Source organism: Selaginella moellendorffii, unplaced genomic scaffold (genome assembly GCF_000143415.4).
Source record: "Selaginella moellendorffii unplaced genomic scaffold, v1.0 SELMOscaffold_36, whole genome shotgun sequence".
NCBI classification, from domain to species: domain Eukaryota; kingdom Viridiplantae; phylum Streptophyta; class Lycopodiopsida; order Selaginellales; family Selaginellaceae; genus Selaginella; species Selaginella moellendorffii.
Genome location: NW_003314297.1, coordinates 146,385 through 162,077, shown reverse-complemented (window position 1 = coordinate 162,077; position 15,693 = coordinate 146,385). Strand labels below are relative to the sequence as shown.

The following is a 15,693-nucleotide window of genomic DNA, read 5'->3' as shown; positions in this document are numbered from 1 at the left end:
TAGAACGTACTTGTTTTGTTACGCTCTTCACGGCTTCAAGCATCCCGATTTGTCCAGCCTCGAGGTGCTGAGCCTTTTGCTCGTATAAGTAAAACTCTTCTCGAGAAAACTGCAGATAAAAAGAAAAAAACAAACATACAAATCAAGCACTGTTCTGTCATTCATTGGATTCCCACCAGCAGCACCACCAGCAGTGACCACAGTGCCGCTACGCAAAGCTGCTGTACAGTAACTTCCCTCTCGCTTAACTGATCACGACCAAGTAATAGCGCGACGTCTTTTATTGAGGATGGCGCAATCCCCGTTTCCTAATCTCAAACTCACACTCTTGCCTGCTGATAACATTGAGAAAACTTTGAGGAGAATTGACAAGCGAGCTTATAATGACAACACGCACCTTTAATCCGCGAGGTGGAGTTCCTGGTCTAGCTAGATTGGGATGGCCAGTTGACATCTTAGGCTTCTTCTCCGCTGGCTTAAGTATCTGAAACGAGCACATTAGTGTGTCGTCAACGCTCATCATAGCGCCTGAATTGTCGAACTCCCCACAATAGTTGGGTGCCGAAAATATCGTCACAAGTTGTCTGTTGGCGAAAAACTCGTATCCGTCTTCCACCACCTGTTATTGTTATTGCAGACATGGGGCTCAAAGCAACGAGAAAGAAAGAACTCACGAGCATCATACCTGATGAGCTCGACAAATGAGATCGAGGTCCTGCTTTTGAAGAAACTCCGCAACCGCGTTGCTACCAAATGTAAATGAGACACCTCGATCATTCTGACCCCAGCCGTCAACACCTTTGTCGGGGTCGGACCATAGAAGATCACACAAGAGACCGGAATCTGGTACGTCGGTGGGCCTGGGGATTCTCTTGATCTGATCCAAGGTCTTCATGTGGGGAGAGAGGCCACCGTGCATGCACAGGATTTTCTCGTCGATGAGCGCAGCCACCGGGAGGCAATTGAAGCAATCTGTAAAAATCTTCCATAGCTTAATGTTGAACCTGCGCTTGCACTCGTCATAAAAGCCATATATACGATTGATGGAGGCGCATTCGTGATTACCCCTGAGCAGGAAGAAGTTCTCCGGGTATTTGATCTTATAGGCCAGAAGCAGGCATATCGTCTCTAAGCTCTGCTTCCCACGATCAACATAGTCACCCAGGAACAAGTAGTTGGCCTCGGGAGGAAAGCCACCATACTCAAACAGTCTCAAGAGATCCGAGTACTGGCCGTGGATGTCACCTAGCACACGAAGAAAAATCTTCTCGTGAGAAACCAAAGAAATTTCAGACAAAGAGCAAGTGGCTATGCCATAGAACAAAGACAATAAACACGGGCAAAAGGAAACGATCGAACAAAAAGAAATGAAGTCCACCTCTCTGCTAGACGAGAAAAAAGAGAGATTTTCAGATCAAACAAAGAGAAGTGGAACAAAGACAATAAACAGGCAAAAGAAAACAAAACCTCAAAGTCCACTTCTCTGCTAGACTTGAGCGCAATGCTCATTCGCGGAGCTTACCACAGATTTTGATGGGCGCCTCGAGCTCCAGAAGATTGGGCTGCGACATGAAGATGTCCTTGGAGACCACACAAAGCTGCCGCACCTCCGATTCCAAGAGCTGGACCTGCTTCCCCGGGCGGCCACTGCGCACCTCGAGCAGCCGCCCGATCAAATCGTCGAGCACTGCCGGATCCATCGATCGAAAATTAGGGCTCCACCATCACGTTGCCCTACAAAAACCCCAAACGGAAATAAATAAAATAAGCGGTCACGAAACAGCATATTCCGTTAGATATTTTTGAAGTTAGCTTAGGCTCTTAAGCATAGTGTCATTTAGACTAGTCACTATAATCATTGTTAATTGATTAGAATAATGGGCTGCAAACGCTATACTTTTTGACCATATAGTTTATTTTCCAAAGCCAGCTTAGCCCAGGTTTGGTAAAGGGAAAAGTTTTCATAAAAATACATGTAAATATATTGCTATGGAATAGTCTTGGAATATTCCTGTGATTCATGTCACTGCGTGATTTGGCCACACTGTCCACTCTAAAGGCATGCTCTCCCTCTATCCTCTCAAGATCATTCACGCAGGCAACACGACCATCTTGAGATTTGTTTTGGAGGGGCAAAAGGTGGCAGGTCTTGGCTTTGGAGTAGCCTTCAAATGCATCAAGAGTTCCTGTGCTTCTACTTGATCAAGAGTGAGACTTGGAGGAGAATGCCAGCTCCATCACTGGCTTGCCGGGACGAGCTTGTAGCGGCCAACACCACACTGGTTTTGCTAAAGAAAAACTTGAAAGGCACCAGCTTAGAGTTCCCTGTTCATGTATGGAGCTCCAAGCTTGCAGGTTTCTTGAGGACAAGGCCTCCATCACAGGCTTCTGGGTGAGCAATGCAGTCAATGACCTTCCAAGTTTCAGCATTGTCTGTGCCAAGCACAAGGACACCTACATCTCTACTTCCCAGAGTGGATCTTGAAGACCTAAGCTTGGTGGATGCTTTGCTCTTGCAGGAGCACACAGCCAGCCAAGGAAGTACTTCTGGCACCTAGAAGATGACTACTTTGAGTTGCAAGGGCTGCTGACTGGTTGGTGCTCACCAAGTTGGAGCATAGTTTTTGGTTCCAGGCCAAAGGATATCTCTCAAGAATAAGGACTGGATAGAGGCCATGTATATGGGGGCTGGTCACTTTGGAGACCTCAAGCTTGTTGTGGATAATAACAACCTTGACATCCACATTTTCAATGGAGATGGTAGCAAAAAGTGTGCTAAACTTGCATTGGAATAAATGGAGTGGCATCACCAAGAAGATAGTGGAAGTGATTCTTCATGGAGTCCATGCTCAGCAATAGGGAAGCATGGTGTACATCCAAGTGGAGGGCCAAGAAGAATCTCTAGGCAAGAAATGGATCATAGTAGAGGTTGTGGGATCACTATCATGGTTATTGATTGGCTGTGAAGTGTTGAATGGCCAATCAGTTTATAAATTTTTTTTGATTAAATTTTTTTAAAAAAAAAAACCAAACTACTAAAAGTAAAAAAACTAAAGCATTAGAAATTATATCTTCTTCAACATCTTTGGCAACTTCCTTGAGATTTCTGGCATCTTCCAACAATTTGTAAATGACTAATTTTTCCATTATATTATAGTCATTTAACCATACCTTTGACGACTTGGAGAAGTCTCATTCACAATCTCCATAAGTTCTATTCCCAACTTGGGGACTTGCTAGCTTTGTGAATAACATTTATGCTATTTTGCCTTTGCACTTGGTCCAAGTGCTTCACATGTCCAATTCACTTATAGACATTCAAAAATACTACTAATATATCAATTGTAAGCCACAAATTTTTCATTTCCAATTTGCCAACTTACCTCGTCTATCCAAGCTAGCCTTAATTAAATTTCTTTGCCAAGGTTCCTGCCTATTGCACCAATTCCTACTTGGTTCTACTTAGTTTTAGCTACTCACTACACAAGTAATAGAGTGTTAACTATCCATTTATGAATTCCTAAATTCTCTCCTAATCCTCTTTTCCAGGTTAGATTAAACTTAAAATTCGGTTACATTCCTTATAGGCATAAGCATTTAAGCACACCAAGCCTTTAGATTTTTAACATCCCTTGGTACAACAAGATTTAATCATAAGACCCTTTAAAGCCCAAGCATTATATGCATCTCTTACTTCATGACCCCAAGGGGAAACACCATAGCCTAACAACCCAATATAAATACTTTTATTCCCCTACTTTCATCCCAAAGGGAAGGCTTAAATCCATAAAAAGGAGTGAGGACCAAGAAAGCACCACAATCAATTTTCCTTCTTGGAGTGGGAGTTGCTCTTAAGCACTTGGTGGCCTCTTTAACATTGCTTGAATTTGTGTTCACTCCCACCCAAGGCCCCTAACTCTCAATCCCAACCTCAAGCTAGTTTAGAAGCACCATTAGAGAATTTTTTCTCCTAGACCTCATTATCCTTATTATACTTTTAAAATCAAGATGCTACCCCTTGGGTCAAGCCCAGCTAGAGGCAAATAGAATTTGCTAGATGTCAATTTTACATGTGGTGAGATTTCCCTAGCCAACTAACAGAGTTGAACCCAAGATTGCTCTGATACCAAATGTAAACTCCTGAATTTGGACTTCTTTGGAAGTCACCCAACTTAGTATTATTCAAACACAAGGACACTTAACCTTAAATATTTTAAAGATTGAAAAAGGGGTGCATTTTTTATCATGAACCTTTTCTTTTTATATTTGAACCCTATAGATCATTTTTCAAGTTATTCCCTTTAGTTACTTACATCAATCTTTACATTAAGGCTATGTTCATTCACCTTTATCTCATTAGTAACATACCACAGCCTTGTCTCTTAAAGATTGGGTTATCTGCCTATAAGTGGTCATACCATGACCACACCTTAACATCCTTAGGATGCTTAGAGATATGGGGAACACCTTTCAACAATATCTCTTCTTTAGTCTCTACCAAATCCCTCTCCATCCATTGTTATGCTCGTTAACATCACCCTTAAGTCAAGGCCTAAAAGCATGACTATTAAATCCCATTGACCTTTGAGACTTCCTTACCATATGATTATGTCCTTAGTCACTACCTAAGAGAACTACTCTTTTTTTTTTCCACAGTCCAGGACTTTAGAATAAGATTTTGAAACACTACAGCCTTACATATGCCTTGTGAGTACTCCCCCCACCTTTTACCTTTAAGTGCTCTAGCTATATGGCTAGAGTGAGGTTTTGATAAGCCACACTAGGTATCCAAGTAGATAGTGCCACCCACTCTTGAATTAAAAGCATTGACCACACGATCTCTTAGGGGAGCTAAACCCAACTTTTGAACACTTTATTATGTTATCCCATTTGTCTATTTATGTTTACTCTAGCCTTAAACTCTTTAATAGTTATATTGTCACCCACAACGTGGGTGTAGCCTTCTTGAGTCATAATAGCCTTTCTTCGCCAAATTGGTTCTACTGAAGTTTAACCCCCACACTCTCCCTACTATACTTTTAAAACCCCCTTAGGGGACGATCGCTTTGGGTTTTCACCCCACAATTTATATTAATATTTAGACCTGGTCTTAAACTTTGTCTTGAACTTTATCTCAAACTCAATCTTAGATCCATCTTGGACTCTATCTCAGATTCGGTCCCAACAGTTCTATATGTCATGGCAGTTCACATGTGTCAATCCTTCTTGTGTCCCTTTCTAGAGACTCATTCATTAATAGCTTCATATTTGTTTCTTGAGAATTTTGTTAGAATTTCCATTTTTGCTTTTGACTTTTCGAGTCAAAGTTTTTTATCTAGATATGTTACACTTGTTAAACTCAAGCTTTGACCACTATCATATGGCACACTTTTGGCTCCACTTTAGGGCTTAGGAATTTATGTTTCACACAATCCTTACATCCTTATTTAGAAGATCTTGTTTGACTTGCATCTCTAAATTTTTTATATCAAGAGATTGAAGTTTAGTTTACATGTTAACAATTTTCATACATTGTGGTTCGATGACAATTGTGTCAAAATTGATTTCTAGGAATTTCATTCCTTCACTTTCAACATGATTCACCACTCTTGTGTTGCTATACACATAAACTAACTTCTTTAAGTTCTCGGGAAGCAAGCAAAACCAAGATACACTTAATTGCATCAATTTTATTTACATTAGGCTTGCCATTTTAAGTTGCAAGCTTCAATTTTATTGTTACATATTTGCAATCAACACAATATAACACCTTCAAATTAAGAGTTATTATAATTCATAAAGTAGAAGCATTCTTCCAAAATAAGGAGTTGTAACTGTACACAAAGAAGGTTGAGTTTTTGCTATATACATTTCAGTTCTTTCAACTAAAAGCTTACGCTTCTCGATCGAGTTCACTCGTAAAACGGTTCTTCCAGCTTCATAGTTAAGGAGGTCTCAAAGTCAATGGATCTTTCTTGCTATCATACAAGGAAGAATAGCAATAGTCTGTTGTGGTGGTGGTGGTGGAGGGAGGAAGATTACTACTATTACTACTACTACTACCACTCAGCGCCTCTTGAGACCCCTGTCCTCCATAAGCTTCTTGAGCTGGAGGAGCTTGATGTAGATCTTCCCAAACATCAAGTAAGCTAATGCATTCTTTGGTTCCATCTTAAAAACTTAATCTGCAGCTTTTTTGCCCAACTCCACCTTCAAGTGCCTCTCACAGTCAGCCAACAAGCTCATCCAAGTGCTGCAACTGGGCTCAAACAGCATTGAGTTGATGACCATGCTCCTCTTCTGCCCCTTGCGCTGGAGGAGCTTGAGGTGTCTTAGAACTTTTATAACTTTTACATATTCCTTAGAGTGTTGGTGTAATATCTCTATATACTTTATCATTTGTTTATTATGAATACAAAGGCAAAAGGAGCAAATGTAAATTATAATAAATTTTAGCAAAGTATAGGCAATTGTTGGTTCTTTAGAAGACTTAGCTATGATTTATTTAGAGAAGTTATTTTCTAATTTTGGTTTGCCAAATGACATTATCAGTGATTGAGACTCAAAGTTCATTAGTGGATTTTAAAAAGTTCTGCAAGGCTATACAAATGATTTTGAAGCTCTTGAGTGAAAATCATCCTTAGATAAATAGACTAAATGTGTGAATTAGTTAGTGAAGGATATATTTCCATTATTGTAATTTGCCTACAATAATAGCCAATATAACCAAACTAAATCTTTCCTTTTCCATATTTGGAAGGCATCTCAAAATAATATTGAAGTTAAAATTCCATTTAAGTAAGGATGTTTAAAACAAACTTGATTAGACATAATTGATTTAATCATATAACTTGATGAGATTCTAATGGTGTGAAAACAAATTTTGTAGGTAACTCAAGATAGGGTGGAAAAGTTTACCAATGAGCACCATCAATTCTAGGAATATAAAATAGGAGGTTTTATCTTTATGCAAGTGATTTTTATGTCAAATGAATGATGAAACACCTTAGTGCATTTGTAGAAGGGAAAAGTGAAAACTTTCTCATAGATATATTGTGTTAAAGTGTATTAGTGATTCAATTTTGATTTGACTAAGAAAATTATAAAACTCAAACCACATACTATTAAACTTCATTGGTATACCAATCTTTATCTTTAAACCAAAAAGCTATTTTTTGTGTTAAATAATTTTTTAGAGCTACAAATGAAGTGTTATATTAGATTACTCTAATACTTTATATAACTTCTGCAAGAGTATCAAAAATTAACTACAGTTAAAGAAGAGGATTAGACGTCAAAACTATTTATAAAATACTAAAATAAAAGCTAAATTTGTGTTAAACATTTTGAAGTCTTCAAACCCTACTTTTATATAAACTCTTAAAACTAATTTTTTCCAACCCGAAACTAATCTAAAAACCTAATCTATGTATAAAGCAAGTCTTGAGTTCAAATCTCATTGGCGGAGTTTTGGGGTTGGAGGCCTCAATAATTACAAAGAAATGTTCAATACATTTACACATTCAAGTAACCAAGAGGAAGTCTAAGTTAAGTATTCCGAAGTCCCACTTGATTTTCCAAATTAAAGCCTTGTATTCTCTGGTGGTAAAGCTGGTAGAGTGTGCTTACTAACACAAAAAACATGGATACGTATCAAAGTTCAAACACATTGCAGTTCCTTGGAATAGCATAATCAAAACAAAGGCATTCTGTTTAGTGATTTCAACTAAGAATTTACACTGAATCTACTAGAAAAAATCTTGGCACCTGTATATAGAAATATATAGTAAGTATTCCAATGAGGTTCTTTTATTCACTAGCCTAGTGTAATTTATTTCTCTTTAACTATATTTCTCTTTAACTATGAATATCATGCAACTTAAAGATGGCATACCATGATATTGAATAGTTAATATATCAATGATCTTATTATCATCAATGGACCACAAGCACATAAATTAATTCTTGATAATACCCCCACACCATGCTCAAGCAGTTTTGTTTGCTGGAATAAAAGAAGAGACACTCCCACAATTTACAATTGACTCCTGCAGAACTGACAGCATTACAAAAATATGACAAATAAGTTAGATTACCATTCAAAATCCATCTCGCTTCAAATTAACTTATTCTAATGGCATATAATGTTGTTTGCACAAATAACCTCGTACTGTATATCTTATCTATACTTTTAGTCCAAAGAATTGTAACTTCACAATTAACAGGTTTCATCGATAACACCTTAATAAAAACACTTATAAAAGATGAATTCCCTGGAGCAAAATGGATCTTACCAGGATTTTAGAATAATTTTACTTAAGGTATACAACAAAATAATGTTTACAACTACAATAGACATTTGGTGAGTGGCTAAGAAAGCATGCAAGAAAATCTCTGCCTATACTATCCACCACGACCCGCTTCGTCCATGCTAAATCCCTCCAGGATGGCTTGCCATCCATCACCGGAAGCTTCTTGCAGCTGCCCTTGCCTGGATCGAAAACTGGGACGATCTGATGGCCCGCTTGTGCTGTTCCAGCTCGGAGGATCACTGAAGGCCAAAAAAATGGTGTTTTCTAGGACAAGAACAGCATTAGGATGGTGCGCCACAGGCCCAATCCTTGGTGCCGTAGAATGCTGCGACGAAGCCCACTCTTACGCTAGAATCTCCTGCCAAAGAATTTGAAAATAATCAAACCCCACACTGCTTGCCAGCGCAATCCCAACGTCATGAGATGGCACATGAGATCAGCAGGCCTCTGATCAAGGACCAGTGATACGTCAAACCCTTGCTCGGCAACAATAAGAGCCCCGAGACACTGACAACATCCCTGGAGCTTCTCGACTCGTCACATAAGAACAAGACCAGAAATATGGCAAAAACTTACTGGGATGAATGTCATTCCCGATCCAGCAAGGATGGAAGTCATGACTTGGAGCTTGATCCAGGAGCGTTCAGACAATTATAGGTGACCAAATTTAACCAGAGATGACAAAAAATAACATTACAATTGAGGACATCTGGAGTTAAAGAAGCACCTCACAAGAATATACATTTAGGTTTTAAGGAATATTCTTACTTATTCTTGATAGTTGTATTTATTATTTAAAAAAAACTGGAGCAAGAGAACAACGATGGAGCTCATTTCTACAAGGCCACTAGGGCTGCCGCCTTTGATTGCGGCAGAGATATTAAGTGAGGAATTTTTTTTAGGGCTTGGGCGAGTGCGCAATTATCATGTTGGTTTTCTTGAATGCCAGTGCTCTCATATGTTTGGATTGATGTGAGACGTGTCTGTACATACTCAATGGATTGTTTACTATGGATATAAAGGCACATCAGACTCATCAATCTCCATCAACTGTAAACCTTCAATCATCCAAGATACTAAAGTAGCATTTTATATTTATATATTACACAACTATATTTTAACTTATATAAAAATAATATACTAAAGTAGCAAATATGCTCTAACCTTGAAACTCTTTTTAGGGTACCTTTTGCCCAGTCATGCATGGAGCACTTTGAAGCTCGGGAAAGGCAGGTTCTTAAATCATACTAGCATTCCTAAAGCTTAGATGAGAGGAAGTTTGTGGGAGTGTTAAAAGTCAAACAAGATCCTGGAGGCCAGCAATAGCAGTGACGAGGTAAGCTGAAAAAAAAAATCTGAATGGTCGCTTCTTGTGTTGAGTGAGTTCCTACGACATCATCTGGTCGCCCACCTCTCACAGATGTGCTGTAATGCTGCTATGCTAAGGTGTCTTAGAGACACACTGCTGCGATCAATCTTTAGCAAAGCGGATGCATTTTTTGTTCCCAGTGTACAGAGAGGAGAGCGTGGTCAAAATGCTAACGCTTTTATAATCTGTCTCTTATCGAGTTTAGCATCAGAACAGAGACCCCTGGCAACAGTCCTGCCGGCTACAAACCATTTCCTTATTGCATTTTACGAGCTTGCATTTTTTCGCCTCCTCTTGGCTGCAAAAGCAAAAAGAACTTCAGGAGTGAGCATGCCAATTTATGAAACTGACCTCTGCTGTCCCTTGCATGCACTTCCACCTCCTGTACCTCCGCTGCAACAGTTGCCCTTAGGACTTCCTCTGCTTTTCGAGCCTGCTCCTTTTGGGCTTTGGCTGCCTTCTTGGCTTCCTTCTTCCGAGCAACTTCCAAGCAACCTTGGCAATGGACCTTCAAATCCTCGCAAGCCTGATGATACCAGCATTCACAGTTTTCACACTGCACCCACAGCGCGTCCTCAACAGTCTCCTGATTATTACAAACACAGCATCTAGGATTTGCCTGCATTAGATAAATAAATGAGATAATATAAAACTGCAAGCGAAAGCTGATTACCTCTCCACCGTACTTCCCATCCCGCAGCTTCTCCAGCTTCTCGTCGATACAGGCTAAGATCTTGTCAAAGCACCCGAAGTTAAGATAGACCTCATGGTAGACACCTCCCGCCACATCAAGCTTCCTTGTCTCAAACCAATGACTCGTGCAGTATACCACCCACGCCAGGACGTGCGACCTCGACTTGTCATCTGAGACGAACAATTCCCGTGCTCTCGGCCTGATATGGTTGTGATCCTCAATCGCTCGAGCCCCTGTTGCAAACTGGATGACTACGAAGTGCGAATATGCAACATAGTAACAATCGAGTCCTTTCTCAGTCCCATGAATAGGAAGAAAAAGCGTCGCAACGGAGATCCCTTTGGTCATCGCCATTGTAAAGCTCCCACGAAATTGGCGGACTGCTGCCGGAGTTATGGTCACAGAAGCATCTTGGTCATACTCTATGACGGGTTGCTTGTATCGGGCCACAAGAATGCATGCCTGCTCTATGTTCAGACCAATTCGTGAGCAAATACCGGGATCGCTTTGGATAACTGATGTCCACAGCCGAATCTGCTCATCGATCTGCTCCTTATCCACTAGACTTGCCACGAGCATGAACTGGTTTGCTGCGTAGGAACGAAGCTGCTCTGAGAGACATCTCGCTATTCCGTCAGCACCCCTGTAGAACAGCCCGGTGGCTTGCTCTGCAAAAATGTCGTCATCGCCATCATCCTCAAGAATTCCTTTCGAGATGAGCTTGGAGAAACGGGGCCAATCTTCCGAAGGTAGATTCCGGATGTACCCTTTAAGAGTCTCATGGTACTTCCGATCGCTCCTGGTGGCAACCAATCCCGGAACCCAGCCAGTCTTCCACCAAATACTTTCTTTTGTAGTATTAGCGTCGGCCTTCACGAATGCCAAGTAGTTTGTTATTTCAACCTCCTAAATCAAGCAGATAGAGTTTAGTACAGGCAACATAGCATGAAGATCGAGCTTACGTTGAATCCGCCGTTGATGAAAAGTGAGCGATCTTGCACCTTCAGAAACTCTTGCCACTTCCCGCACAAGACTACAGCACCAAAAGTAGCAATACTCCGGAGTAAAACCGCATGCTCGGCAGAGATCTCAGGACCACCGTCCAGCACCAGATAAAGCCTTCTATTGTTATCACCCCGAACTATCTTCTGCATGATCTTGATCACCTGATTGGCATCTTTGTCATCCTTGAGGTTCTGAATGTAGTAGTGAGCGGCATTGCTGTCGTGATAACCCAAGGCAAGCGAGCGGATGAGCGTCAAAGCTGGATAATTCGAAAATTCCTCCCCGTTGACGTGCATCAGCCTTCCGTGTGCCGAGGAAACAAACTCCAGAAAGAGGAACAGGGACGCAGCACGGACGCTGTAAGTCTTTCCAGACGATGCTGATCCGAGCACGAAGTTAAACTTAGAGCGCCTGACGGTCGAGTCCCGGATAAAAGTGATAAGTGAGCTGATGCACTGTCGGCCCATCACTGCCACCGTTTCCGCGCTCTCCATGGTCGTGATGATGCTCTCTTTAGTAGGGTCGGAGAGAGCCTGGAGTGTAAGAGCCTCATGTTGTCCATGAACACCATAAGAGCTTATCAACTCGGTAGCCATTGCTACCGCATCTCGGCAAATGCTGGCAAGAGTTGAGCTCAATGGACTTGATGGAGCTGAGTAACAAGCAGAGTAAGCATCAAGCTACATCCAAATTCTACACGAATACCTGGCGGTGCTCTGCGGACATGCAATGTGAACGAGGGCGGCAAAGGACTGGTGGACACTTCATTAACTTCAACCCACATGGCCGATCCTGCTCTGTAGATCGACTCCACATCGGGATGGAGATTCTTGAGCCAAACCCATAAAGAGCTCTGATCTGTGATACGAGATGGCACCTCGCACACATTGGCGGAGATGGGCACGTCCTGTGGAACCACCGTCCTCGCGGGATGCACAAAGACGCGCCGAACGCTCGTAGTCGGGGCGAGTAAATCCATTTCCGCCCTAACATTCTTTAATTTGTTTTTATGACTGTTACTAGCAATTGCTAGGTGGTTGGCAAATTTGATGCCATTTCAAGAGGTTTGCTAAGTTTAGCTATGTTTACTGTTTGATCAACTCCACATTTGAAAGACATTCTCTTGACCAAATGTGCATTACTATTTTATAAATGTTGTCTAAACTCCTCAAATCCAAATTTCCTATGCTGGAATTTATGAACTCTACCCATGAGCATTACATAAGTTAAGATTAAATCACTGTTGAGTTGCATTCCTCCATTTTGAACACAAAGAGCCCAAAGAATACTTCCAAGCCCATCTTTGGTGCAAGTGTTGCTATTTGCTTCACAGCTTGCTAGAGAGGTTTTTGGGATGAGCTGGAAACCATTATACTGCAATAAGAGTTGCACTCAAGGCCAAACTTTCAACCATGTTAGCATTTACCTCCCCCAATCTATTTTCACACATAATCAACTTTATATTGCTCTCTCAAGGTGTAGATCACTTGAACAACTTTGTGTTCAAGTGCTCACAACCCCCCTCCAAGACAATCTTATACCATATGATTAACACTTTTACATTATGAATACAGTCTATGCTGAAATTCTTAAATAAACTAACAAATATATGACAGTTCCAAATCCAACTATGATTCCACAAAGTTACCTACTTAGCCACCATTGACTTGCAATTGTGAGTTTCAAGTGCATGCCACAACAAAGGCCACAACAAAGCTAGTATTGATTGGTGTGCCTTGGTGTAGCACACCTTATTTCTCTCCCCTTAAGCCAACTGGAAAAGGGGCAATTGCTTGATGAGAGAGCCCTTAGTGGTTATTTTATCCCCATTTATCCCCCAAGGTTCCAAGGATCCACGGTGACAGTATATCCAAATCTCATCCCATGATCACATGCGCTACACTCACCCCCCCTTCAGAGATGTCAATGTCCTCATTGACTATTGACTAGCAACCCCTACTCTTGGAACCACGGTCCGTGGATACTCCACACAAGAGGAAGGACGTACGCATGGATGCCCAATACGTACGATTTCAAATTTAGGGGTAGGAATATACCTTGCTCAAGGGTATATTATATTTTAAGTAGCCACTAATCAATGGGAATCGAACCCGTGCCATTTGCTCCGATACCAACTGTAGCACACATTATCTCTCTCCCCTTAAGCCAACTGGAAAAGGGGCAATTGCTTGATGAAAGAGCCCTTAGTGGTTATTTTATCCCCATTTATCCCCCAAGGTTCCAAGGATCCACGGTGACAATATATCCAAATCTCATCCCATGATCACATGCGCTACACTTGGGTGGTGTGCCATTTTGGTTATGGCAACGTGTTATTGAGCTGCTAATGGCAGATGTACAGTTTTCATTCTGTTGCTTCCTGGTTTTAGAAATAGTTAAGTAATAACCCAGATGAATTAGGAATTGTCTTTGGGACATTTTGAAAGCGATTTCAACATTTGAAGGTGTAAGGGTAATATGTGGAATAAAAACTCACAATCCCTTGAATTGTCCCATGATAATTTCACAATCTAAAACATTTTGGGATGCTTGCTTGAGAATGAGGTGAGTGCCATTGCATAAACCAATTTGTGGAGATATATTCTTAAGAAGAATCAAAATAATATTTTGTTTTAGAATTAATTTGTGTGGTAGTAGTCTTGATGGGGCGATTGAATTTAAGAATTCAATTAAGAACTCTTCAAGGTGATTTGAGTCAACTATGTCAATGCTCAAGTAAATATATGGATCACCTGGTAGTCTTCCAACCAAGTCATTTTTTATTCTAAATGTGTTGTCATTGAATGGGGTGAGAATAACTTTTGATGCAGCTATGTAAGTCTTTATAATGTTATTGGTATTTGGAAAAGCAAAATTTACAACAAGTGTAAAGATAGATAGTGCATGTGGTATTTGGATAATATCTTGTGGGAGATATAGCAATTGCAAACTATTATCACCATTGCCAAGTTTGATAAGCCATTCAAAAAAACAAAAATTGCTTGAACTCATGTTCTTTATTAGTGTTAGTGTTGTAAAGAGTGACTATAGTTTATTCATTTTAACTAAGCTTGAAATAATAGAAGTTTTATGGCCATGGGGAACAATAGAAAGGGTTTAACAAAAGTCACCATTTATAATCACTATAACACCTCCAAATGATTTAAAATTACATTGGAAATGCTTTAACATTTATTAACTGTAGAGAAAGTATATGTGTGGACTGTACTAATTTCATCCCATATGACAATATTTGCTTGTTTAATGGTTTTTCTAGCAACACTATTAATTATTAAAGCAGAGATAGAAGTTTCATTTAAAGAAATAAAAAGTTTAAAAGTTGTATGTGCTGTTTAACCATATTTTAGCAAATGTTTGCAATCCTAGTCTATGCCATACTGATTACTTTTATTTTTTCTAATTATAATGCTGTAATGATGGTATTAAGTAGAAAAGTTGTCCTAGCACCACTAAGTTCATCAATAAAGAAACATTGATGTTGGTTTGTGTCAATGACATTCATAATGAGGTAAAAAATATAACATTGTTCATGATTGAATTAATTTATGTTTGCATTGATTTGGTTTTGTGATGGATCAAGGATCTGTGTATTAAGCATATGTTTAATAATGGGAGTAAGAGTTGGGAGTGGTAAACCAAAATCACAATTAAATTTATTGTGTAGTTGGAATTTTGAGTTAATATTGAGTAAAGCAATATCAAAATAGTTTATATTATTTCTAGCGTAATCCTTAGATATATCAATTTTAAATTCATCCCATAATAGATTTGGATCTTTTAATGAATAATATAAAAAAAATAAAAACAAATAACTATTTTAATTGGGATGTCATTTTAAAAGTTGTATGCAATATTACCATTTTGAATCATCTGCTAAAAGCCCCATTGTCATAGCTATTTGTTTAAAAGAGGAATTTTCAATAATACACCATTTTTATAGAGTAATATAAGCCACAAGTGGTACAAGGAGATATGAAATACATTCTTAATATGATTTTAGCTTTTTGTTAGCGTAATTGTCATTTATGAGAAGATTTTTTATATGTGTAGTGCAACATAATTTAAGCATATATGTATTGCCTTACATTAATATTTTGCATATTTAAATTGAACTATTGTGTAAGCATTATTCATTTTGAGTGGCTCTTTCTAGTGCTTCTTATTCATGACCTAGTATGAAATAGACTATATAATAGTTAGTGATTTATTATGCATATGAAACTTAAATATACACCACATGGCTTTGGGAGTAGAAATATATCGAACATCGACAAAGATTGAGATTTCATCCC

At 39.5% G+C, this 15,693-nt stretch overlaps 2 protein-coding genes across 3 annotated transcripts; both read right to left on the bottom strand.

Moving 5' to 3' along the window:
• Window positions 1-85: 85 nt before the first annotated feature.
• Window positions 86-1,721, bottom strand: LOC9653128 (serine/threonine-protein phosphatase PP1 isozyme 1). 2 transcript variants are annotated; one of them, XM_024683130.1, is made up of 4 exons: window positions 1,523-1,721; window positions 686-1,245; window positions 398-619; window positions 86-335 (listed from the first exon to the last, which is right to left on the bottom strand). In XM_024683130.1, the coding sequence occupies exons 1-4, from the start codon at window positions 1,698-1,700 to the stop codon at window positions 321-323; spliced, it is 975 nt and encodes a 324-aa protein (XP_024538898.1). In that variant the 5' UTR covers window positions 1,701-1,721; the 3' UTR covers window positions 86-320. The 2 variants fall into 2 exon arrangements, with proteins under 2 accessions (XP_024538898.1, XP_002977980.1); XM_002977934.2 differs by having other exon boundaries at window positions 86-332.
• An 8,094-nt stretch (window positions 1,722-9,815) lies between these two features.
• On the bottom strand, window positions 9,816-12,359 carry LOC9653127. Its single transcript, XM_002977933.2, has 5 exons — window positions 12,086-12,359; window positions 11,338-12,032; window positions 10,355-11,281; window positions 10,033-10,300; window positions 9,816-9,979 (listed from the first exon to the last, which is right to left on the bottom strand). Exons 1-5 carry the CDS (start codon window positions 12,357-12,359, stop codon window positions 9,948-9,950), a joined length of 2,196 nt encoding a protein of 731 aa, XP_002977979.1. The 3' UTR covers window positions 9,816-9,947.
• Window positions 12,360-15,693: the final 3,334 nt, after the last annotated feature.